At 45.0% G+C, this 26,677-nt stretch overlaps 1 protein-coding gene across 1 annotated transcript in view; it reads right to left on the bottom strand.

Annotated features, from left to right (window-relative positions):
* SLC4A11 (solute carrier family 4 member 11) overlaps positions 1-26,677 on the bottom strand; it is a 124,244-nt gene that overhangs the window by 60,714 nt on the left and 36,853 nt on the right. Inside the window, exons 3-4 of the mRNA XM_081332177.1 lie at positions 20,706-20,858; positions 2,906-2,952 (exon numbers count right to left, since the gene is read on the bottom strand). Of these exons, the coding sequence (XP_081188303.1) occupies positions 2,906-2,952; positions 20,706-20,858 (200 nt within the window). The remainder of the gene's footprint in view (positions 1-2,905; positions 2,953-20,705; positions 20,859-26,677) is intronic.

Raw genomic sequence — 26,677 nt, 5'->3', positions numbered from 1 at the left:
TTCGTCCGTCCGATGGGAAAACTGGCAGCGGGGGTTGGCGCAGCAGGAAATGGGGCTTTCCTTCGCAATCATTTTATAGTCCTCCACGCGCTACTCAAATTCGGCCAAGGGGACAGTTGTGACGGCAGCTATAGGGCAGAAACTCATAAATGAGAGCTCGGCAGGATGCGGGTTCGAAAGATTTGATTAAAGGATATGGGCATTAACGTTTAATGGCACAGTGGGGTGTCCTGCTCTTCGTACGACGTTGCTCTTGACTTGCCAAATCTGGGACCTTGCCGACGGAGGAGGGTTTAATGCCTGCATGCCGTGCACGGGGCAAACATTTCGAGCGAGGAAAGCTTGGGTGGGTCTTTCCGATTTTGAGTGTTTTCTACTTAAAAATCAACCCTTGAGCTATTTGTCTATGGAGATTCTCAGTCATCCAGGTCATGGCTGTCCCAAAGGTGCTTTTTTTCAGGAGGCAACTGGACTTTCTTGTTTTTCCCTTGAAGACGTTTCGCTTCTCCTCCAAGAAGCTTCTTCAGCTCTGACTGGATGGTGGGGAAGGGAAGGATTTGTACTCCTTGCAGACAGCTGGTCATTTGCCTCCTTTTAGAGTGGCCTCAATGACTCTCTAAAAGAAGGCAAATGACCGGCTGTCTGCAAGGGAGTATAAATCTTTCCCTTCCCCACTATCCAGTCAGAGCTGAAGAAGCTTCTTGGAGGAGAAGGGAAATGTCTTCAAAGAAATACAAAGAAAGTCCAGTTGCCTCCGGAAAAAAAGCAGCTTTGAGACGACCTTGAGCTATTTCCTCCTTGTGTGTGTGACATCTGATTTTTCATAACAATTATGACGTCTCGTTTGTCGTAACAATTATGTTGCAACAGTTTCTGACCGGGGTGGCCACCACACAGATTCTGGTAGAAGGTCCTACTGTAAGGAGAAACATCTCACAGAACATCTATAATCCAGAAATTTTCCAGATGGGTGGACGACAACCAGCAAACAACTTTGTTGTTGTTGTTAGTTGTGAAGCCGTGTCCGACCCCTCGCGACCCCATGGACAACGTTCCTCCAGGCCTTCCTGTCCTCCACCATCTTCTGGAGTCCATTTAAGCTCACGCCTCCTGCTTCAGTGACTCCATCCAGCCACCTCCTTCTCTGTCGTCCCCTTCTTCTCTTGCCCTCAACCTTTCCCAGCATTAGGCTCTTCTCCAGTGAGTCCTTCCTTCTCATTAGGTGGCCAAAGGATTTGAGTTTCTGCTTCAGGATCTGGCCTTCTAAAGAGCAGTCAGGGTTGATCTCCTCTAGGACCGACCGGGTTGATCGCCTCGCAGTCCAAGGGACTCGCAGGAATCTTCTCCAGCACCAGAGTTCAAAGGCCTCCATTCTTTGGCGCTCAGCCTTTCTTATGGTCAACTTTCACTGCCATACTTTGCAACTGGGAAGACCACGGCCTTGACTATACGCACTTTTGTTGACAGGGTGACGTCTCTGCTTTTTAGTGTACTGTCTAGCAAGCGTCTTTTAATTTCTTGGCTGCAGTCCCCATCTGCGGTGATCTTGGAGCCCAGGAAAATAAAATCTGTCACTACCTCCATTTCTTCCCCATCTATTTGCCAGGAATTGCAAACAACTTAGAAATACTCTTTAAGATTTGTTCTCACAAAAGTGCAGAAGACCGTATGCAGGTAGTCCTTACTACTGAGCCCCAAATTCCTGTCGCTAAGCAAGACCGTTGTTAAGTGGGTTTTGCCCCATTTTATGACCTTTCTTGCCACAACTGCTAAGCGAATCACTACAACTGTGGTTAGTAACAAGGTTTATTAAGTGACTCTGGCTTCCCTACGGACGTTGCTTGTCGCAAAAGGGGATCACATGACCCAGGGACACTGCAGCCGTCATAAATGTGAGTCAGCTGACAAGTATCCGAATTTTGATCACGTGACCATGAGGATGCCACCAAGGGGTGTGAAAAACGGTGGCAAATCACTTTTTTTCAATGCTGTTGTAATTCTGAACAGTCACTAAGTGAACTGTTGTATAGTCAGACCCCACCATTTCCAGAGAGGCACAATATTAATTTTCAAAAAGTGGCCGTGTTTGTAAGCCAATCGGATGCCATCCAAATGTGCAATCGAATTATCTCAGCTGAAATGAAAGCTGGTTCTCATTTCATCCAGGTAGTTCCAGAATAGGCCACAATATTTTTGTGTGTGTATGTATGTATGTATGTGTATGTATGTATATGTATATGTATGTATATGTATATATACATATATACACACACACACACACACACACACACACACACACACATACACACAGACACATATGGCTGGTGCTCATCTCCGTTTCAAAGCCGAAGAGCCAGTGCTTGTCCGAGGACGTCTCCATGTGGCCGGCATGAGTAGACGCCAAAGGTGCACGGAACACTGTTACCTTCCCACCGTAGTGGTCCCTATTTTCCTACTTGCATTTTTACGTGCTTTCGAACTGCTAGGTTGGCAGAAGCTGGGACGGGTAACAGGCGCTCACTCTGTTACGCGGCACTCGGGATTCGACCCGCCAAACTGCTGACCTTCTGATCGACAAGCTCTGCGTCCTAACCCACTGAGCCACCGCGTCCCTAACACACACACACACACACACACACACACACACACACACACACATATATATATATAATAACATATATATATTATAACATAACATAACATTATTCAGATATAAGCCCACAAGAGAGAAGATCAGAGGATGAAATAAAAAGCTAACTGACCAGAAAAACTGATTCCAAATCCAAGGACCACAACTGAGAAAACATGAAGTTTATGCCCACATTTTTGGAAATATTATATTATATATATTTTATGAAACCGAACAACTGAGAGAGAACGATAATTAAAGTGGAATTGTACCTACTTTTCTTGATGTGTGCAATAAAACGCACCCAGAGCCATCGCTTTCTGCTAAAAAAAAAAAAAACAAGAGAAAAGTTATTATTTATTTGCTGGTGGATTGATTGATTTGATTAACCGATTGATTGAACTGTTGGCAGATGTTCATTTGGGACAGCTTTGTGCTCAAGCTGGCCTATGCAGGCAGTCCTCGACTTATGGCCACACACACACACACACACACACAGACACACATATTTCTTAAGTAGCGTAGAGAAATTCAATAGAGATACAATTAATTAGCATTGCCGTAAGGAGAAATCTAGGTCACGTTTGAAAACAAAGCCTGAATTGAGGAAAAAAAATACATTATTTGACAAAAAGACTCAGAGGAGCCTTCACAAGGCAGATTTTTTTGCTATAAATTTCCATAAAGGCAGTCCTCGACTTACAACAGTTCATTTAGTGACCGTTCAAAGTTATAATGGCACTGAAAAAAGTGACTTATGATCATTTTTAACACTTAACGACCACTGCAGCATCCCCATGGTCACGAAATCAAAATTCGGTCACTTGGCAACTGACTCATATTTGTGACGGACACAGTGTCCTGGGGTCACGTGATCCGCTTTTGCGACTTTCTCACAAGCAAAGTCAGTGTGGAAGACAGATTCACTTAACAACCGTGTAACTAACTGAACAACTGCAGTGATTCACTTAATGATCGGGGCAAGAAAGGTCGTAAAACGGGGCAAAACCCGCTTAATAACAGTCCCGCTTAGCAACTGAAATTTTGGAGTCAATTGTGGTTGCGAGTTGAGGCCTATCTGAATTCCCAAAGTGAAGCCGTTTTTTTAAAAAAAAATTCCTAACGGATGAAAATATTTGGATCTGAGGTAAAAGTTTGATCAGATCACTATGCCTTTTAACGAACCACGTGCCAATCAGCAAGATGCAGGCAGTCCTCAACTTACGACCACAAACTGAGCCCAAAATTTGCTATGGCCAAGCGAGACGGCTGTTAAGTGAGTTTTGCCCCGTTTTACGACCTTGCTGGCCACAGCTGCAAGGTGACTCGCTGCAGTTTTTAAGTCAGTAACATGGTTGTTAAGTGAATCTGGCTTCCCCGTTGACTTTGCCGTTAAATGAGACAGTTAAGTGACTTTTGCCCTATTTTATGACCTTTCTGGCCACAGCCATTAAGTGAATCACTGCAGTTGTTAAGCTACTTACACAGTTGCTAAATGAATCTGGCTCCCCCCCCCATTGACTATGCTCGTCAGAAAGTCGCAAAAGGGGATCATGTGATTCCTAGGACGCTGCAACTGACATAAGTACGAGTCAGTTGCCAAGTGTCCATTTCTTAAGTGAGTTTTGCCCCATTTTACTATGTTTCTGGCCACAGCTGTCAGTTGCCAAGCGTCCAAATTTTGATCCTCATTGCTCAGGGTGAAAAATGGTCATAAAGTCACTTTTTTCCGGCCATTTTAAGTTTGAACCGTCACTAAACGGACGGTTGTAAGTCAAGGACTACCTACAGTAGGGCTAAGATGGCAAACACAGCCCTTTTGCCACACAACTCCCCTTTATATTTATATTTTAATCAGCTCTTCCGATCTACAAGAATAGCCACACGGAGCTGGAAATGAAATAAATTTGGAATGCAAACAGCCTAAAGTTGTTTTTCTGTTCTATTTCAGACCTGCTGAGATTATTTCATCATTATTCCTTAAGGATTTTTTTTTTGTTTATTCGGCATCTCCAGAGCTGAAATGAATTAATTTCAGGGTTGGGTGGTGTGTTGTTTTTTTTTTAATTCCAGAGTGGTGGGCAGAAAGGAAAATGAGAGTAAATATTTCCAACTGGCTAATTCCCCCGCCATGCCAGCAGATCAGCTGGAGGGCTCCCATCATCCCTGGCTGCGGAGGACGGATGGGATCATCACCCTGGCTGAGGATGATGGAGGGGATAACACTGCACATCTGGAGGCCCATCGGACAATGCTCCGTTTTCCCCAGCTTGACCCTAAACTTTCAGCACTATGGAAATGGGGGGAACAGAGGCGGTTCCCGCCCAAAATTTCTGATCTTAAGTGAGACATTTGTGAAGTGACTTTTGCCCCATTTTACGACTGCAGTTGTTAACTCAGTCACACAGTGCTTAAGTGAACCTGGCGTCCCCCCGTTGACTTTGCTCGTCAGAACGTCGCAAAAAGGAGATGCGTGACCCCGGGGACGCTGCGACCGTCATAAATACGAGTCAGTTGCTAAGCGTCTTGAATTTGGATCGCGTGATTGTGGGGATGCTTCAGCGGTCGTTAAGTGTGGAAAAACGGCCCTAAGTCACCTCTTTTATTGCCCTTGCAACCTTCAAACGGTCGCTAAACAAACGGATATAACTCGAGGACTATACAAACTCGGATGTGCGACAATTCATTCGTACTGTATTTATGACGACTGCCGAGGGGCCAAATCCAGTGGATCCCTCTTCCATTCCTGAGGAAATGTTGCAACCTTCGAACGGTCACTAAACAAACGGATGTAAGTTGAGGACTATCCAAATTCAGATGCGCGACAATTAATCCGTACTGTATTTATGACGACTGCCGAGGGGCCAAATCCAGTGGATCCCTCTTCCATTCCTGAGGAAATGTTGCAACCTTCGAACGGTCACTAAACAAACGGATGTAAGTCGAGGACTATCCAAATTCAGATGCGCGACAATTCATCCGTACTGTATTTATGACGACTGCTGAGGGGCCAAATCCAGTGGATCCCTCTTCCATTCCTGAGGAAATGTTGCAACCTTCGAACGGTCACTAAACAAACGGATGTAAGTCGAGGACTATCCAAATTCAGACATGCGACAATTCGTCTGTACCGTTTTTATGACGATTGCCGAGGGGCCAAATCCAACGGATCCCTCTTCCATTCCTGAGGAAATGTTGCAACCTTCGGTCACTAAACGAACGGATGTAAGTCGAGGACTATCCAAATTCGGACGTGCGACAATCCATTCGTACTGTATTTATGACGACTGCCGAAGGGCCAAATCCAGGGCATCCATCTTCCCCTCCTGATGAAAAAGGCCCTTAAGCGGCCAGCCTATCGGCTTTCTAAAATAAGAATTTTTATCAGACGGGGCTTTGCACGGGATTAGGGTATTGTGCCCGGCGATAGAAAAAAATGAAATTAAATTAAATTTTAAAAAAAGCCGGTGGCCTTAATGAAAGGAAACGCACCCATTGTGTTGTGCATTCACTCTCCGAACGCTCGATTCCTTCGCCTGGAAGGAATTTGCCGGCGCCACCCTACCAATTATTTATTATAGGAGCCAAATCCTATTCCCTTCGCCTCCTCCTCTTCCCCCCCACTCCTACTGGGATTTGGAAACTATTCAACCGGTCAAGCCGCCGGGCAGGCTCCGTGTGTGTGCCTGCGTGCGTCTTGGGAGTCTTTCAGGAAACCCTCGACTCCGAATCTGGGGACAACCTATTGTGCGATAAAAGGTGGGACCAGATCCATCCATTGGCGTTTGGTGTCTGCCTGCCCAAGGGCCGGTCCTGCCCCATTATTAGAGCTAACAAAAGCGCTTCCTGCTCTGCAAATAGATTTTTTATTTTATTATTTTATTTAAGCCAAGCGGGAAGAAACTTGGACCAAAAAAAGAGTGATTTATTTATTTATTTATTTGCTTTTTTTATATATATACTCGTTTTTGACCTGGACAGATTTTTTTTTTTAGCCTCTGTGAAATTCAGTCGCGGGAAAACAGAACTGTTAGCGAAGGAAGAGCGGTGGAAAGAGACGCTGGTTAAAAAGTCCCGCTGGTTAGAAGGCGGCGGAGGGGGGTGGGTGGGTGGGGTCCTGAACCTTATAACAGTTCATTTAGCGACCGTTCGAAGTTACGACAAGGCTGGGAAAAAGGGACTTGGGACCGTTTTCCCACACTTACGGCCGTTGCAGCGTTCCCCCGAGGGACATGTGATCAAAAATTGGGCGCTTGGCAAATTTATGACGGTTTGCAGTGTCCGGGGGGGGGGGGGGCGGCACAGGTTCCCTTTTTGCGACCATCTGACAAGCAAAGTCAATGGGGGAAGCCGGATTGCAAGGATTCACTTAACAGCTGGTGATTGGCCCAAAGTCACCCAGCCAGCTTTCATGCCTAAGGCGGGACTAGAACTCACCCTCTCCTGGTGATTGGACCAGAGTCACCCAGCCGGCTTTCATGCCTAAGGCGGGACTAGAACTCACTGTCTCCTGATGATTGGTCCAAAGTCACCCAGCCAGCTTTCATGCCTAAGGCGGGACTAGAACTCACCCTCTCCTGGTGATTGGCCCAGAGTCACCCAGCCAGCTTTCATGCCTAAGGCGGGACTAGAACTCACCCTCTCCTGGTGATTGGTCCAGAGTCACCCAGCTGGCTTTCATGCCTAAGGCGGGACTAAAACTCATTCTCTCCTGATGATTGGTCCAGAGTCACCCAGCTGGCTTTCATGCCTAAGGTGGTACTAGAACTCATTCTCTCCTGATGATTGGTCCAAAGTCACCCAGCTGACTTTCATGCCTAAGGCGGGACTAGAACTCACCCTCTCCTAGTGATTGGACCAGAGTCACCCAGCTCACTTTCATGCCTATAGTGGAACTAGAACTCACCCTCTCCTGGTGATTGGACCAGAGTCACCCAGCCGGCTTTCATGCCTAAGGCGGGACTAGAACTCACTGTCTCCTGATGATTGGTCCAAAGTCACCCAGCCGGCTTTCATGCCTAAGGCGGGACTAGAACTCACTCACTCCTGGTGATTGGACCAGAGTCACCCAGCCGGCTTTCATGCCTAAGGCGGGACTAGAACTCACCATCTCCTGATGATTGGTCCAAAGTCACCCAGCTGACTTTCATGCCTAAGGCGGGACTAGAACTCACCATCTCCTGGTGATTGGACCTGAGTCACCCAGGTGGCTTTCATGCCTAAGGCAGGACTAGAACTCACCCTCTCGTGGTGATTGGCCCAAAGTCACCCAGCTGGTTTTTGGACTTAAGGCACAACTAGAACTCACTCTCTCCTGGTGATTGGTCCAAAGTCACCCAGCCAGCTTTCATGCCTAAGGCAGTACTAGAACTCACCATCTCCTGCCTTCTGGGCCAGCACCTTAACATTTTTGCACCATCTACCCAGAGATTTTCCTAACCTTATCAAGGCAATTAGTAAACTGAATTTTGGAAGGACCTTTTACATACACCACCTGCATTCCAGAAAGCAAACCCCTTCTCTGGCTTTACTAACCAGAGATAACAACAAGAGCTTTAAGAGAGCTTTACAACTGAGGGGAAAAAAATCTGCTTGGTGGTATTTTCTGCAACTCTCCCAGCTCAGCGTCTGGTAGGAAGCCGAGAGGAATAAATCAGTCCTTTGAAGGGCCGGCAACATCTTTGCCACGAGTTTTAATTTCAACGTGGATGCTACCAGTAGCAACTGGGCTTGTGTTTAAAAACTGGTTTCTAGCAACACCACAGAGGTCCCTGGGCCCACGCAGGCCCGCAGGAATTGCCGCCTTGTTTTTGACCAAGTGCTTCGCTCAACTCGCAAAACCTAGTAGCAATTAGTGAGTGCGGTAATTACAGAGCAACTCCGTCGCAATTACTAAAGATATCTCTGTGGAAGAAGGAGAAAAGATGATCAGACACGCCGAAGGAGGAACAGAAGGCATAAATCCCGGAAGAATTTATTCTCAACCAGGTTCGACTTGATGCTTAGCGTCTTCCCTTGTAAATACTGGGGCGAGAATTTACACCCGACGCCAAAGATATTAAACCAATAGCTGCTTTCTGTGAAACCCTGGTATAAATTCAACTGTTGGATCGTGAGAACAGCAGCCTGGAGGAGCAGCGCTTAGCCTAACTTGACTGGGGTTTTGCGTTTCGGAGTTGTTTTTTGGAAAATAAAATTAAGCCTGCTTTAAGTACAGATAGTCCTCGACTTACAACAGTTGGTCTACTGACTGTCTGAAGTTACACGGGCACTGAAAAAAGTGGCTCGGGGCTACTTTTTCACGCTTACGGCCGCGGCAGCATCCCGCACGGTCACATGGTCAAAACTGTGAGGCTTGGCAACTGGCGTGTAGTTAGGACGGTTGCAGCATCCTGGGGTCGCGCGATCAGTTTTTTGCGACTTTCTGACGAGCAAAGTCGTCGGGGAAGTCAGATTCGCTTAACAACGGTGTTACTGTCTGAACAGCTGCAGGGGTTCCAATTGTGGCATGAAAGGTCCCAAAATGGTGCGTTCCTGGGCAACAGGAACAGGGACTTCGCCTCCAAATCCTTTGTCACCTTCGTTGCTCTTGTATCGCGTGCTTCCACCTCCTCATGTGGCGTTCCTGGTTTTTCTCCCCCCCCTGCTCCCCCCCCCCCAGGCTTGTCTAGCAAACTGGCAACTTCGGAATGGCTGCCAGGTGGGGTAAACAATTTATTTGCAGCAAGGGGTGAGATTTCAAAACCTCATTAATGGGGATGGGACTTTCAAGACCAAACACACACACACACACACAACAACAACAAACGCGGGCTGACCCCACCGGGTGTGTTTAAATGCTTCCAGACCCCCTGAGACAGGAAATGATCAAATTAAAGAGTTTTTAAGTGGGGTAAAAAACATCCATTGTAAACCGGCATGTTGTACCTGGGCCAACTGCTCCGAGGCTTTGGATTACAACACCCATCATTGCAAACCATCTCCTCCTCCTCCTCTTCCTCCCCCCTCCCCATGAAGCTGGGCTTCTTGGAAACCATGGGGTTTAAATACATCATGCATCTGGAAGGCATTAAAATCCTAGCTTAAGGCATAGAGAGGGATTTGACACGGGTTCTCACCACAGCCAAATTCCGAGAGCGACTCAGGCGATTAACCAGGAAATTTCAAATCAAAGAATCCGGTGCGTCGCTGGGACGACCATCTATGCATCTACTGAAGGTAGTCCTCGTTTAGTGACCGTGAGAAGTTACAACGGCACTGCAGACAGTTTACTTATGACCGTTTTCACACTGACGACCGTGGCAGCGTCCAGGTGCAATATTGGATTATGGTGAGGTCTGAATACAGGGAGTCCTTGACATATAACAGTCCGTTCACTGACCGTCTGAAATTACAACGGCGCTGGAAAAAGTGACTTATGACCATTTTGCACACGACGGTTGCAGTGATCAAAATTCAGACGCTCAGCAACCGACTCGTTTTTATGACCGTTGCAGCGTCCCCGGGGTCACACGACTCCCCCCTTTTTGCAACCTCCTGAGTAGCAAACTCAGTGGGGAAGTCAGTTTCACTTAATGACCCTGTTACTAAGTTAACGGCAAGGATTCACGTAATGATCGGGGCAAGAAAGATCCTAAGCGGGGCACCATTGTCTCGCTTAGCGACAGAGAATTGTGGTCATACGTTGAGGACTACCTGCATGCTGGCCAGTTGAAAATGCAATGCATCGACAACTCTACTGTACTCGTCGTATCACTGAATGTACCAACCCAGAGCTGGGGGGGGGGGAAAATTCCAGAGAATGAATTTTGAGGATGGTGGAGATCCATAGACGTAAGAAGGACCCGCCTTCCGCAATCCGGTGTCTTCTAGAACTGTTAGGTCACAATTTCCATCATCCCCAACCAGCATCTGACCACTTTTCCCCTTCCAGGTAGGAGTTAGGGTAGAGCTCTGATGGAGGAGGCTACCCTAAGACTTCCACCAAGCCCACAACGTCTCCTACACTAGATGGAGTAACCAGGTCAGGGGTTAGGCCACCTTGGCTCTTTTATGACTCGTGGACTTCAACTCCCAGAATTCCTGAGCCAGCACGGCTCAGCTTGGAAACCTCTCCCTTTCCCCTCAGCGTGGCTGGCTCAGGAATTCTGGGAGTTGAAGTCCACGAGTCATAAAGCGGCCTAGCCCAGGGGCAGGCAACCTTGGCTCTTTTATGACTCGTGGACTTCAACTCCCAGAATTCCTGAGCCAGCACGGCTCAGCTTGGAAACCTCTCCCTTTCCCCCTCAGCATGGCTGGCTCAGGAATTCTGGGAGTTGAAGTCTATTGCCCTAATTCAGGGGTAGGCAACCTTGGCTCTTTTATGACTCGTGGACTTCAACTCCCAGAATTCCTGAGCCAGCACGGCTCAGCTTGGAAACCTCTCCCTTTCCCCTCAGCGTGGCTGGCTCAGGAATTCTGGGAGTTGAAGTCCACGAGTCATAAAAGAGCCAAGGTGGCTTACCCCTGAACTAGACAACCTTGGAACATGCAGTGGAGATCCAATGGGTCACTTATAGATAGAAGGCCAATCCCAAATCTGGAACGGTGATTAATAAACTCTACTTCCACCAATAGGTCAAGCCAGCAGTATATAAACAGAGAGCAAACTCTACTCCCTTCTAGCATGGATGATGTCTGCTAGTTGGGTTAGGGAACGTCTGAAAGAAAACCACCAAGCTCAGAGAGCACCAAGGGACCCCACAATCTTCCCTCTTCTTCCTCCTCCTCTTCCTCTCCACAAACTCCGCTCCCTTCTTACACTGATGAGATTATCTAGTTGGGTAATGAAACGTCTGCAAGAAAACCACCAAGCTCAGAGAGTACCAAGGACCCCACAGTCGTCATCGTCCTCCTCCTCCTCTCCAAAAACCTGACCCCCTTCTAGTACTGAGGAAGTTGCCTAGTAGAGTCATGAAATATCTGCAGTATCTCTTCCTTTCTCCTCCATCCACAAGCCCCTTTCCCTTCTGAAAATGTCACCTAGTTGGGCAATGAAACGTCTGCAAGAAAACAACCAAACTCGGAGACCACCAAGGGATCCTACAGCCCTCCTCCTCAACCCCACTACTCCCTTCTAACACTGATGAGGCTATCTAGTTGGGTCAGGAAATGTCTGCAAGAAAACCACCAAGCTCAGAGAGCACCGAGGACCCCACAGTTTTTCCTCCTCCTCCTCCTCCTCCTCCTCCTCCTCCTCCTCCCTGCAAACCCCACACACCTTCTAGCACTGATGGTGTTCCCTAGTTGGGCAATGAAACGTCTGGAAGAAAATCACCAAGCTCAGAGGCACCAAGGACCCCACAATCCTCCTCCTCCTCCTTGCAAACCCCACACACCTTCTAGCACTGAGGGTGTTCCCTAGTTAGGTGATGAAACGTCTGCAAGAAAACAGCCAAGCTCAGAGAGCACCGAAGGACCCCACAGGATCACCTCCTCCTCCTCCTCCCTGAAAACCCCACACACCTTCTAGCACTGATGACGTTACCTAGTTGGGCAATGAAACGTCTGGAAGAAAATCACCAAGCTCAGAGGCACCAAGGACCCCACAATCCTCCTCCTCCTCCTTGCAAACCCCACACACCTTCTAGCACTGAGGGTGTTCCCTAGTTAGGTGATGAAACGTCTGCAAGAAAACAGCCAAGCTCAGAGAGCACCGAAGGACCCCAGGGCCTTCCTTCCTTGCTGCAAATTTATTCCATGTTTTTACATTTTCAGAGGGAATTTCCCCCTTCCATTTCTCATCTTGCGGCCGCCTCCGGCTGTAATATCTATCTGCTTTCCCCGTTTGGGGAAGGGACAGAGCCTTAGAAACGAAGCTGGGGTTTTTTATCAGTACAGCCCGCTTCATCCTCCTCCAGACGCACTCAGATCCGAAGAGGCTCCCCAAACAGAGATGGGGTGAGTCACGCAGCGAGCAATCTCCTGGCCTGCGGGCAAAACATTCCACGCAACTTTTCTCTCCCCCAAAGCCGTGGGGAGGAGTGAGAAAATGAGGTGCCTCCTGAGAAAGGAGAACATTTGAAAAATGCCCTTCAAATCCGTCTTAGGAGCCCTGCCTCCTCCCTCCCTTCATTTCTGTCTCCTTCCTCCCTTCTTTCCCTCCTCTCCTTTTTCTCTCCTTCCCTCCTTCCTCCATTTCTGTCTCCTTCCTCCCTTCTTTCCCTCCTCCTTTCTTTCTCTCCTTCCCTCCTTCCTCCCTTCATTTCTGTCTCCTTCCTCCCTTCTTTCCCTCCTTTCTCTCCTTCCCTCCTTCCTCTCTTCATTTCTCTCCTTCCTCCCTTCTTTCCCTCCTCCCCTTTCTTTCTCTCCTTCCTCCCTTCATTTCTCTCCTTCCTCCCTTCTTTCCCTCCTCCCTTCTTTCTCTCCTTCCCTCCTTCCTCCCTTCATTTCTCTCCTCACTCCCTTCTTTCCCTCCTCCCTTCTTTCTCTCCTTCCCTCCTTCCTCCCTTCATTTCTGTCTCCTTCCTCCCTTCTTTCCCTCCTTTCTCTCCTTCCCTCCTTCCTCTCTTCATTTCTCTCCTTCCTCCCTTCTTTCCCTCCTCCCCTTTCTTTCTCTCCTTCCTCCCTTCATTTCTCTCCTTCCTCCCTTCTTTCCCTCCTCCCTTCTTTCTCTCCTTCCCTCCTTCCTCCCTTCATTTCTCTCCTCACTCCCTTCTTTCCCTCCTCCCTTCTTTCTCTCCTTCCCTCCTTCCTCCCTTCATTTCTGTCTCCTTCCTCCCTTCTTTCCCTCCTTTCTCTCCTTCCCTCCTTCCTCTCTTCATTTCTCTCCTTCCTCCCTTCTTTCCCTCCTCCGGTTTCTTTCTCTACTTCCTCCCTTCATTTCTCTCCTTCCTCCCTTCTTTCCCTCCTCCCTTCTTTCTCTCCTTCCCTCCTCCCACCCTTCATTTCTCTCCTTCCTCCCTTCTTTCCCTCCTTTCTTTCTCTCCTTCCCTCCTCCCTCCCTTCATTTCTGTCTCCTTCCTCCCTTCTTTCCCTCCTCCCCTTTCTCTCCTTCCTCCCTTCATTTTTCTCCTTCCTCCCTTCTTTCCCTCCTCCTTTCTTTCTCTCCTACCTTCCTTCCTCCCTTCATTTCTCTCCTTCCTTCTTTCCCTCCTTCCCTTCGTCCCTCCTCCCCTTTCTTTCTCTCCTTCCCCCCTTCATTTCTGTCTTCTTCCTTCCTCCCTTCTTTCCCCCTTTCCTTCCTCCCTCCTCCATTTCTTTTTTTTTTTTAGAAATGTTTTATTGATTTTCTAATTTTACATTTAAGCATTTAAAAAGCAACGTGGCGGCTGAGTTAAATCGATAATTGAATGGCATACAAGTGTTTTTAGCACAAGTCACAAACTACCACATTAAATATTTCCTCTCTTTTCCCCCTTGGTATTTACTGTCTCCTCTTTAAACTAATACAATCCTTATTATGTTAATTAAATAAAAATAACATTCTTACCTTTGTCAATCATTTTTAGCTGATACATATCCTGGTTATTTTAAACATGCAGCCTTTATAGACAATCAATGTCCTACTTAGTTTTCCCCAGTTTTTAGCTTCCCATTAATATTTAAATTTAACATTTAATATTCATAATTTCCAAGTTTTAAGTAACCAAAGTTCCCTTTATCACAATTCACGCATTCCTCCTCTCCTATTATCTCCACTACAACAACCCTGTGAGGTGGGTTGGAACGAAACAGAGTGAATCAAGGCCACCCAGCTGGCTTTTGTGCCTAAGGTGGAACTAGAACTCACTGTCTCCCAGTGATTAGCCCAAACCAAACTAGAACTCACTGTCTCCTGGTGATTGGGCCAAACGGAACTAGAACTCACTGACTCCTGGTGATTAGCACAAGCATGACTAGAACTCACTGACTCCTAGTGATTTGCCCAAGTGGAACTAGAACTCACTGTCTCCTGGTGATTGGCCTAAACACGCCATCTCTTGGTGATCGGCCCAAAGTCACCCAGCTGGCTTTCATGCCCAAGACAAGACTAGAACTCGCCGTCTCCTGGTGATTGACCCAAAGTCCTCCAGCCACCTTTCATGCCTAAGGCCGAACTAGAACTCACTGACTCCTAGTGATTTGCCCAACTGGAACTAGAACTCACTGTCTCCTAATCATTGGCCCAAAGTCATCCTCATGGCTAAGGTGAAACTAGAACTTACTGTCTCCTGGTGATTGGCCTAAACACGCCATCTCCTGGTGATTGACCCAAAGTCCTCCAGCCAGCTTTCAGGCCTAAGGCCGAACTAGAACTCACAGTCTCCCGTTTTCTAGCCTAGTGCCTTAACCACTAGCCAGCCCAAACTGACTCAACTGCAGTTTTGCTAATGTTTATTTAGCTATGTGGCAGCTAATGTTCAACCTGGATGGATTTCAGAAAGCTTCACCTGGATGGGCCCAGTTAACATTTGGGTAAGAGATTACCAGGATTGTAGGATAGGCTGGGAGGTCAATAAATATCCACCCCAGAAGACAGGCACTGACTACTTCTCACCTTTTTTTTTTTTTGCTACATGGATTTGTGCTTGTCCAAATCTCAATGACAGGGCTTACACAGGCAGTCCTCAACTTACGACCACAATGGAGCCCCAAATTTCTGTCGTTAAGTGAGACACTGGTTAAGTGAGTTTCGCCCCCATTGTAGGACCTTCCCTGCTGCGGTTCTTAAGTGAATCCCTGCCGTTGACTTTGCTTGTCAGAAGGTCGCCAGAGGGAATCGCGTGACCCCGAGGGACGCTGCACACCGTCATAAATATGAACCAGTTTGCCAAGCGTCCGGATTTGGATCACCTAATCGTGAGGTTGTTAACTGTGGAAAAACAGCCATAAGTCCCTTTTCTCAGTCCCCTTGTAACTTCGAACGGTCCCTAAACGAACTGCTGCAAACCGAGGACAAGCTGTCGTCCTTGACTTTCGGCCATAACTGAACTTGCAGGTTCGAACTTGCAATCTGGGGTGGGAAAATGGACCGTGCGTCACTAAGTGAGCTATTGTAAGCCGAGGACTACTTCTACAAGCAATTCCAAAGGGGATGTCTTCAGAACGGGCTGCAGACAGGGCAAAATATTTACATGACAAATTAAGCCCGTTTTGGCGCTAGGAATGCGGAATGCTGTGTGCCAGTCAACACAAACCCGAACCACGTGTGTAAGCTCCAAAACTGACAACAGTCTGTGAGGGAGGAGGAGGAAGCAGTTGCCTAGTGGCACAACTGGTTCTGGAGTGTGAGAAAACCTCGGTTCTTCTTTCAATACGTAATGAAAACAACACAGCCCCGAAACGAGGTCGAACAATTTTTTGCGCCTCGGGAGAGACCCTGTGCTTCGCTCTTTCATTGACCTCCTTGTCCAACCTGGTGTAAATCTTATTTACAGCCCACTTGTAAACAGCTGCAATAGCTGGACACAAAAAGGAATGACGCATACAAGTGAGTCCCCGTCTTACGACGGAGCCCGAGATTTCCCCCAAGTGAGACGGTTGTTCGAGTGAGTTTCACCCTGTTTTGCATCCTTTCTTGTCGCGGTTCTTACGCGAGTCTCTGCCGCTGTTCTATTAGTACCCCGGTTGTTAAGTGAAATATAGTTTCCCCATTGACTCTGGTCACAAAAAGGGGATCACGTCATAAATATGAGTCAGTTGTGAATCTTGATCACATGACCACGGGGAGGCTGCGACGGTCGTTAAGTGGGGAAAACGGTCAGGACTCCCTTTTTTCACTGCTGTTGTAACTTCAAATGGTCACGAAATGAAGGGCTGGAAATTGAGAATAACCTGTAGTCCTGCATTGACTACAATTCAGCTCGCAATTTGGGCCACAAATTGTGACAGTCACAAAGTAGATCACCACGCCTCGGTCAACTTTACGATCCTTTTCACGGGTGGCCGTTGAGCGAACCACGCAGTCATTAGGCAAGTTAACTGCTCGCTGTGGGATTTTGCGGGAAAACAGAAGTACACATAATTCAGGCACGTATTATCATATTTGGTGGACCTGTGACAAAGCAAAGAATTATTGGGAAAAGATATATGCTTGGTTAGAAAAGATGATGGGAGAACATGTAGATTTTAAACCTGAACTTTCCTTACTGGGTATAGTGCCAGTAAAGAGTAACACACAAAACCTATATTATATTTGATTTTACACGTCACGACAGCGGCAAGAATAATATTTGCGCATTATTGGAAAAAATGAAGGAATACCACCAGATGATGAAACAATTAAATATATATATATACTGGAATGCGCAGAGATGGACAGATCGACCGTGAGATTGAAAGAAAAAGAATAAACAGGTTATGATCAAACTTGGGACTTATTTTATCGATGGCTAGAGGAAAAGAATGAAGGTTGGGAATTAAATATGTATTCGCGTTTTTTAAACCCAGGAAAGCACGTTGGTTGAAAAATTATTATCTTAGGTAAGAAAAAGAATTAATAAAATCTTGTAAAAAAAAAAAAAGCAGCAGCACAGATTGAGGTCACGTGACCACGGGATCACACAACGGTGTGTAAACGCAGGCCACCTGCCGAAGGCCCAAACGTGGTCATGTCACTCACTTTTATTTTATTTTTTTATTTTAATCCCATTTATATCCCGCCCTTCTCCGAAGACTCAGGGCGGCTTACAATTTAAGCACAAACCACTTCAAATCCAGGCCATGATTCCCTTTTCCAGGATCCATCGGAACGTCAGTCACTAAGTGACCTGTCATAGATTGAGGAGTGTTTTTGTCGTGGGCCAAGGAAATCAGTATAGTATAGTTTAACACACAGGCGGTCCTCGACTTACGACCGTTCACTGGGTGACCGTTCAAAGTTGGCATTAAAAAAAAAAAGCGATGGAGGGCTGTTTTTCACGCAGCGTCCTCGGGGGGGTCACGTGATCAAAATTAGGACACTGGGCAACGGGCTCACCTTTACGACGGCTGCCGTGTCCCGGGATCACGTGACCAACTCTTGTGACTGTCTGACAAGCCAAATCACTTTACAACGGAGGTTGCTGACTGAACAGCTGCAGTGATTCACTTAACAACCGTGGCGGGAAAGGTCATAAACTGGGGCAGAACACACTGAACGAATGTCTCCCTTAGCAACAGAAGTGTTGGGTTCAGTTGTGGTCAAAAGCCGAGGACCATCTGTATTACTATTATGGTCGGTTGCACAGTCAGCCAGATGTTCCAACTGGATTTTATCCAAAACCAAAGGACCTGGAAAAGGCAGATGTGAATGTTTGAGTAGAGTAGAGTAGAGTAGAATAGAATAGAAAATAGGAAAGAATAAGAATAGAATAGAATAGAATAGAATAGAATAGAATAGAATAGAATAGAATAGAATAGAATAGAATAGAATAGAATAGAATAGAATAGAATAGAAAATAGGAAAGAATAAGAATAGAATAGAATAGAATAGAATAGAATAGAATAGAATAGAATAGAATAGAATAGAATAGAATAGAATAGAATAGAATAGAATAGAATATAGGAAAGAATAAGAATAGAATAGAATAGAATAGAATAGAATAGAATAGAATAGAATAGAATAGAATAGAATAGAATAGAATAGAATAGAAAATAGGAAAGAATAAGAATAGAATAGAATAGAATAGAATAGAATAGAATAGAATAGAATAGAATAGAATAGAATAGAATAGAATAGAATAGAATAGAATAGAATAGAATAGAATAGAATAGAATAGAATAGAATAGAATAGAATAGAATAGAAAATAGGAAAGAATAAGAATAGAATAGAATAGAATAGAATAGAATAGAATAGAATAGAATAGAATAGAATAGAATAGAATAGAATAGAATAGAATAGAATAGAATAGAATAGAATAGAATAGAATAGAATAGAAAATAGGAAAGAATAAGAATAGAATAGAATAGAATAGAATAGAATAGAATAGAATAGAATAGAATAGAATAGAATAGAATAGAATAGAATAGAATAGAATAGAATAGAATAGAATAGAATAGAATAGAATAATAGAATAGATATTGGAAAATTAGAATAGAATAGAATAGAATAGAATAGAATAGAATAGAATAGAATAGAATAGAATAGAATAGAATAGAATAGAATAGAATAGATATTGGAAAATTAGAATAGAATAGAATAGAATAGAATAGAATAGAATAGAATAGAATAGAATAGAATAGAATAGAATAGAATAGAATAGAATAGAATAGAATAGAATAGAATAGATATTGGAAAATTAGAATAGAATAGAATAGAATAGAATAGAATAGAATAGAATAGAATAGAATAGAGCTGGAAGGGACCTTGGAGGTCATCTAGTCCAACCCCCTGCTCAGGCAGGAAACCCTATACCATTTCAGACAAATGGCTGTCCAGTCTCTTCTTAAAACCTCCTTTGATAGAGCACCCATAAATTCTGGTGGCAAGCTGTTCCACTGGTTAATTGTCCTCACTGTTTGGAAGTTTCTCCTTAATTCCAGGTTGCTTCTCTCTCTGAAGGGGTATACAACCATAAAATCCAAGACAGTGACCTGAGGATAATCGCAAGTGCATCCCCATGTTAGCACTATCCTAAGAGCCAATTCCCAGACCGACAAAATAAAGTAAAATAAAAAAAATTCTGCAAACCTTCTCCTTAGCAGATGATAGAAAGGTTGTTTAGAAAGTAAGTCAGAGAAATTTCCAGCCTCAAGTCAAATTGCTTACAAATGGGAAATCTGCTGGATTTTTTTTTACAGACTCACTCCAGCTCCCTGCCATAAATCTTGCTAAAGACAACCTGGTCAGATTTCTGCCTGGATGGAATCCCTTTGGGTCTTCGCCTAAAGGAAATAACAGTTTAATGAGAGTTATGAACTAGTAATCATCTGTCTTGGTTTAACTTTTATCTACCTGAATTATGACTTAACGGGAGCTGCGCCAATAGGGACACCCGATCAAGCACGGTGAGACAAACCACGGCTTGATCTAAATCGGAGCACAGACAGGCTAATTTAGCATGAAACCTGCCACCCTCGGCCGAACAAACCATTAGAAGAGAAGGTTTGTTAACTCGGGGCCAGCCACAATTTACAAACCCTGGGAACGGATAAAAACCTAAGGAAGAAACGAACAGACCAGAACAGCAGCCAAAACCCCAGATTAGCAGGGGTTAACACCAGACCAACATTCCAGCAGTAAACGACATCCTAATCAAGGAACTAACCCAGAAGAAAACCACACTCCCACCAAGACTGACAGGGCACTGTACATAAACAAAGAACAAAACCGACTTCCTCCTAACACTGATGCTATTACATAGGTGGGTAATGAAATGTCTCTAAGAAAACCACCCAGCTCAGAGGTCACCAAGGACCCCACAGTCCTCCTCCTTCTCCCCACTGCACAACCCTCTCCTTCTAGCACTGATGACGTTACCTAGTTGGGTCAAGAAACGTCTGCAAGAAAACAGCCAAGCCCAGAGAGCACCAAGGACCCCACAGTCCACCTCCTCCTCCCTTCTAGCACTGATGACGTTACCTAGTTGGGTCAAAAAACGAACAAGCTCAGAGAGCACCAAGGACCCCACAGTCCACCTCCTCCTCCCTTCTAGCACTGATGACGTTACCTAGTTGGGTCAAGAAACGTCTGCAAGAAAACGAACAAGCTCAGAGAGCAACAAGGACCCCACAGTTGTCCTCCTCCTCCTCCTCCTCCCTTCTAGCACTGATGACGTTACCTAGTTGGGTCAAGAAACGTCTGCAAGAAAACCACCAAGCTCAGAGACCACCAAGGACCCCACAGTTGTCCTCCTCCTCCTCCTCCTCCTGCTGGCAAACCCCATTCCCTTCTAGCACTGATGACATTACCTAGTTGGGTAATGAAACATCTGCAAGAAAACAGCCAAGCTCAAAAAGCACAGAGGACCCTAGTCGTTCTCCTCCTCCTCCTCCTCCTGGCAAACCCCATTCCCTTCCAGCACTGACAACGTAACCTAGTTGGGTCATCAAACACCTGCCAGAAAACCAGCGAGGAGCCCACAGCACGAGCCACCAAAGCCCCAGGTCAACTGGCTGGGGTTGAAGCCTCCTTACCTGCGACGTTCTGCTGAACATCCAAGTTGACGTTCACAAAGAACCGGATGCTCTCGCCAGACACAATGGAGGAATTGACCGTGTCGAAGAGTTCTTCGCCTCCGACTTCCTCTTTGGTGTCACAGCCATCGTCCGTATCGCACTTCAGGTAACCTGCCGGAGGAGAAGATCCATCATTGCCCATTTCCGGCTACATTTATCAAGAAATCCAAGCCAAGTCTCAGCGCGATGTCCCTAGAGGCCAGGGCTCTCCACTTTCGGCAACTTTTAAGACCTGTGAACTTCGAATTATTTTTGTTAGGAACAACGGGGGAGCCAATTATGAGAAAGACTGTATACATTTAATTTTACACGTACTAATTGTTAGAACAACTAACCAGTGGAACTACCTGCCTCCAGAAGCGGTGAATGCTCCAACACTGGAGGTTTTTAAGAAGAGACTGGACAGCCATTTGCCTGACATGGTATAAGGTTTCCTGCCTGAGCAGGGGGTTGGACTAGATGACCTCCAAGGTTCCTTCCAACATTATTATTATTATTATTATTATTATTATTATTATTATTATTATTATTATTATTATTATTATTATTATTATTATTAATCATAATAATAATAATAATGGCAGCAAGAATTGTTATTTGCCCCACATTGGAAAAATGAAAATACGCCAACTGAAGAAGAACGAAGAAAGAACACAGACTGGCTTTAAAGACAAAAGAGAAAGAAGATTCAGTGTATTTTAGAACATGGGATAATTTTTATCAATGGCTGGAAAAACGAGTTAGAAAGGAATGTGATATGTAACACTGAATACATACTAGTAAGAAGACGACTGTTGAGCGCTTAATTAACATATTGTTTATGATCATTATTATTCATTGGTTTTTTTAAATACACGAACCCAGACAACATTTAGCTGTTTGCTAAATATTAAGAATGTTATTTTAGAAAATCCTAACCCTAACCCCAACCCTAATTCTGACCCCACCCTATTCCTATAAAAATTAAGATGTGTGTGTGTGTAATATATATATATATATATATATATATATATATATATATATATATATATATATATATATATATATATATATATATATATATGTGTGTGTGTGTGTGTGTGTGTGTGTGTGTGTGTGTATTTAAATAATTTGCACAAATAATGAGCTGTCATAAGTTGACTATGTCCTGTGGATAAGCCTTGAGTCAGGCCAAAACAGGAATGAAAGAGTTAATTAGCAAGGTGCATTCAAAAAGCCTTGACAAATACTTAACACACATTTGCCTTGCCTTCTAGCTAATAAAAGAGAGAAAGAAATATATATATATTTTAAAGGGAACACAAGATAAGACATCCTACTATTAAATACAGTACATTGTGTTGTGTTCCCTTTATTTTTTTGAGCAATAGATAGATAGATAGATAGATAGATAGATAGATAGATAGATAGATAGATAGATAGATAGATAGATAGTTAGTTTGAGAATTCTCCAGCCAGTATGGGGGGGGGGAATTGCTATTCCTCCCCCATGATGGATTACCGTGTCTTTTTCTTGGATAGTGGGCAAACATCCAAAACCAACGTTCCATTTCCATGGAAGACCTCGGAGACCTTTGCTGGGCCCAATAGGATTCTTGCAATTAAAAATAACGCCGGCTGATCATTAAAGCGCTTTAGCGAGTTTTTTTTTTAATCTTTCACGTTCTTCTAATGAAAAAGAACCCCGTTCTGCAAAGCAGCAGAAGGCAGAGCAAGGAGCAACGGATGGAAACGAATCAAGGAGAGAAGCAATTGAAGAACTAAGGAGAAACTTCCTGACAAGTGAGGAGCAATTAACCAGCGGAACGACTTGCCACCAGAACTTGTGGGTGAAGCTCCATCAGTGGAGGCTTTTTTAAGAAGAGACTGGACAGCCATTTGTCTGGAATGGTATACAGAATTTCCTGCTTGGGCAGGGGGTTGGACTAGATGACCGCCCAAGGTCCCTTCCAACTCTTGTTACTCTGGAGAGGAACAACTCAAACCAAGTTGCAAGGATGTCATTCCTCCAACTGAAGTTTGGCCAAGTTGCAAATCAGCTCCTCTTTTCAATGGAAAAAAAAAAAGCAGTGTCCCTTCAGGTCATAAATAACGGGAAAGAAGGCAAGTTGTCCTGGACTTACAACGGTTTCTTTAACGACCATTCGAAGATACAACAGCGCTGAAAAAAGAAGTGACTTAGGACCGTTTTTCACACTTACGACCGTCGCAGCATCTCCGTAGTGGTGCGATCAAAATTCAGACCCTTGGCAACTGAATTTACGACGGTCTTAGTGTCCTGGGGTCACGCAATCCTCTTTTGCGACCTTCTGACAAGCAGAGTAAATAGGGAAGCCAGCTTCGCTTAACAACTGTGTGACTCACTTAACAACCGCAGCAATTCACTTAACGGCCAGAAAGGTCGCAAAATGGGGCAAAGCTTACTTAAGAACTGCCTCGCTTAGCCGCTAGCTACCGGTTTAAGAAAATGTTGTTTTCCTTCTGATTTTGGCAGAAGAACAAAAAAAAAAATGACAAGGCTTTGCCCTGTGGAAAAATCTCCCCTACTGGTATTTATTGTAAGTATTTATTGTTCCTGTGACCCTGTGCTTTTAACTGTGGTGGGCCTCCCACAGTCACTACAATAAGGAATATAAAAATTGAATAAAACCATATATATATATATATATATATATATATATATATATATATATATATATATATATATATATATATATATATATATATATATATATGGAACAGTCTCGAGAGAAAGAGCATTGTTATTTGACGTAGGTCTGCAAGGACGTTCAGAAAAACATTTTAAAGGGACAGGAGTCCTGAGGCAGGGGGTAAAAATAGGGAATTAATGAACATTGATCCACTTCTGAGTAAGGTTCTCGTTTCTGAGTAATTGCACTAAACTGTGAAGGTAATGTTCCAATTACCTAATGAGTGACACTCCAAGTGAGAATCACTCAGCCGAGTGAGAGAAACAAGCTTCAATTATGCCACGTTGCTTCTTATTTCCAGACGTCGATGATTTCCTGGGATCCGGCAAAGACAGAAACTCATTTTGCGATCGGCTGAAAATTTCGCCAATCTACCTTATGGGGTGTATGTAGTCCTCGACTTACGAGCACAAGCGGGCCCGATATTTCTGTCGGCCAAGTGAGACGTTGGTTAAAGTGTGAATTTTGCCCCATTTTACGAACCTTTCTCGTCCAAGTTGTTGAATGCTCCAACACTGGAAGTTTTTAAAAAGAGACTGGACAGCCATTTGTCTGAAATGGTGTAGGGCAGGGCTTTTCAACCGGTGGCATGGGTACCACCTGTGGTACATTACGCGGCCATCCTAGGAAAGTGGTAGCCGGGGAGGGGAATGAGCTGAACCGGTGGCAGCACCGCACAAGCCTGAGCGAGAGACGGCTGGAGCTGCAGGGCTGTCAGGGCTCAGCGGAAGCGCCGGGATCAGTGCCAGGATCCAGCTGGAGCTCAGCGTTGATCCTGGCGCTTTTGCTGAGCCCAGAAGAAGCGCCGATCAGCTGGAATATTGCAGCATCTCCAGGGTCTTGTGATTTGCATTCAGATGCTGGGCGACTGACTCATATTTATGACGGTCACAGTGTCCCAGGGTCATGTGAAGTGACCAAAACCTGCTGCACCCCCCCCCCCAGCAGAGGGTGGGGGAAATAAAAACCAAACACCCCCCCACCCCACCCCCGCTGCCAATCCTCAACAGAAATGCTCACAACAGTGAAAACCTCGGACAGGAGGAAGAGCGCCGCCAGGCGGGCAGGCAGGTATCTTGCTCGGCTGTGGCTTGGGGGGCCCTTTTTTCAGTGCCATTGTAACTTCGAACCGTTACTAAGCGAACTGTTGTAAGTCGAGGACTACCTGTACTTCATCATTTTTTTCCTTTTTTTTTTGGTTATCAGGTTTTGGACACCTTGCCAGGTGACTGGTGGTACTCAGGTGATGCCATATCCAAAAATTGGTACAATGGGTGAAAAGGTTGAAAAGCACTGGTGTAGGGGGTTGGACTAGATGACCTGCACGGTTCCTCCCAACTGTTAATTCTTCCTTCCTTCCTTCCTTCCTCCCTCCCTCCCTTCTCCAACACTGGAAGCTTTTAAGAAGAGACTGGACAGCCATTTGTCTGAAACGGTATAGGGTTTCCTGCCTGAGCAGGGGGTTGAACTAGATGACCTCCAAGGTCCCTCCCAACATTATATTATTATTATTATTATTATTATAAAATGTTTATTCATAAAACATGAAAGTCGGTCAACTGAACACTCAAATTGACTGGCACTAATGGTTGACATGGGTTGCTGCCAGCATCCTAGGTATCAACCAGGTATCTGCTTAAAATGTAAGATGTTCCGAGTAGTGCAGTTTTTTGTAGCTTTGCTGGAGTTCTTGCAGGAAGCTGCAGTTTCTTGATGTGTTTTGCAAAATTTTTGGACATAGTTCCCAGTGCCCCGATGACAATGGGTATCCCTCTTACGCGTTTCATCCATAATCGCGCAGTTTCGATGGCCAGGTCGCGGTATTTCATAATTTTTTCCAGTTCTTTTTCTTCGACTCTGGCATCTCCTGGTACAGCGATACCAATCAGCTGTACGCTTCGGTTCTCTACGACTGCGATATCTGGCGTGTTGTGTTCCAAATGGCGATCTGTATTATTATTATTATTATTATTATTATTATTATTATTATTATTATTATTATTATTATTATTATTATTATATATTATATATTATATATTATATTATTACTATTATTACTATTATTATTATTATATATTATATTATTATTATTATTATTATTATTATTATTATTATTATTATTGTTATTATTAGTGCAGTTGTTCAGTTAGTAACAGGGTTGTTACAGCGAATCCGGCTTCTCCCCCATGGGCTCTGCTTGCCAGAAAGTCGCAAAAAGGGATCACGTGATCCCCCCCGGAGACACTGCGACCGTCATATATACGAGCCAGTTGCCAAGCGTCTGAATTTTTGATCGCGTGGCCGCAGGGACACTGCCACGGGTTGTAAGTGTGAGGATGGGTTGCAAGTCCCTGTTTTTAGTGCTGTTGCGAATTCGAAAAGCGGAGGACTTTCTTTGCTCTGAATTACGCCTGCCAGCTCTGAGAATGCCACGCAGGTGGTCCTCATCTTACAACAGTTTGTTTATTGACCGTTTGAAGTTACAATGGCGCTGAAGAAAGGGACTTAGCGCCGTTTTTCATACTTAGAGCCAAGGCAACATCCCCAGGCTGGCGGGATCAAAATTCAGACTGACTCATAGAAAACTCACTTAAGAAATGTCTCACTTTAGCAACAGAAATGTTGGGCTCAATCCTGGTCGTAAGTCGAGGACCACCTGTACTGTATATTTTTTTTTAAAAAAAGATAAAAATTAAATCGTAATCCCTTTGGTCAGACAAAACAGACAAGCAACTGTCGGGCTAGCAACGTGTAAAAAATAGTCCTGGACTTGGTTTAGTGACCATTTGAAGTTACAACAGCATTGAAAAAAGTGACTTACGACCGTTTTTCACACTTAACGGCTGTTGAAGCATCCTCTGGAGTCACCTGATCCAAATTCAGACGCTTGGCCACTGATTCATATTTACGACGGTCACAGCGTGCCGGCGTCACGTGACCAGCTTTGGCAAGCGTCTGACAAGCAAAGTCAATGGGGGATTTGCCCAATTCGCTTAACGACCGTGTGACTCACTTAACCACTGCAACGACTCCTTTAACCGAGGAAGGCAAGGAAAGGCCGTAAAACGGGACGAAACTCACTGAACAAGGGTCTTGCTCGGCAAGGGAAATTTTAGGTGTTAAGTCGAGGACCCCCTGTGTTACGTTGGGCCGACAGTAGGATGAGATCTGCAGCAATTCAGTTAACGACTGCGGCGAGGATGGCCGTAAAACGGGGCA

This window comes from Vipera berus, assembly GCF_964194415.1.
Source record: "Vipera berus genome assembly, chromosome: 7".
In the NCBI taxonomy this organism is placed as follows: domain Eukaryota; kingdom Metazoa; phylum Chordata; class Lepidosauria; order Squamata; family Viperidae; genus Vipera; species Vipera berus.
The sequence above is the reverse complement of the archived record's forward strand: the minus strand, read 5'-3'. Positions and strand labels throughout refer to the sequence as shown.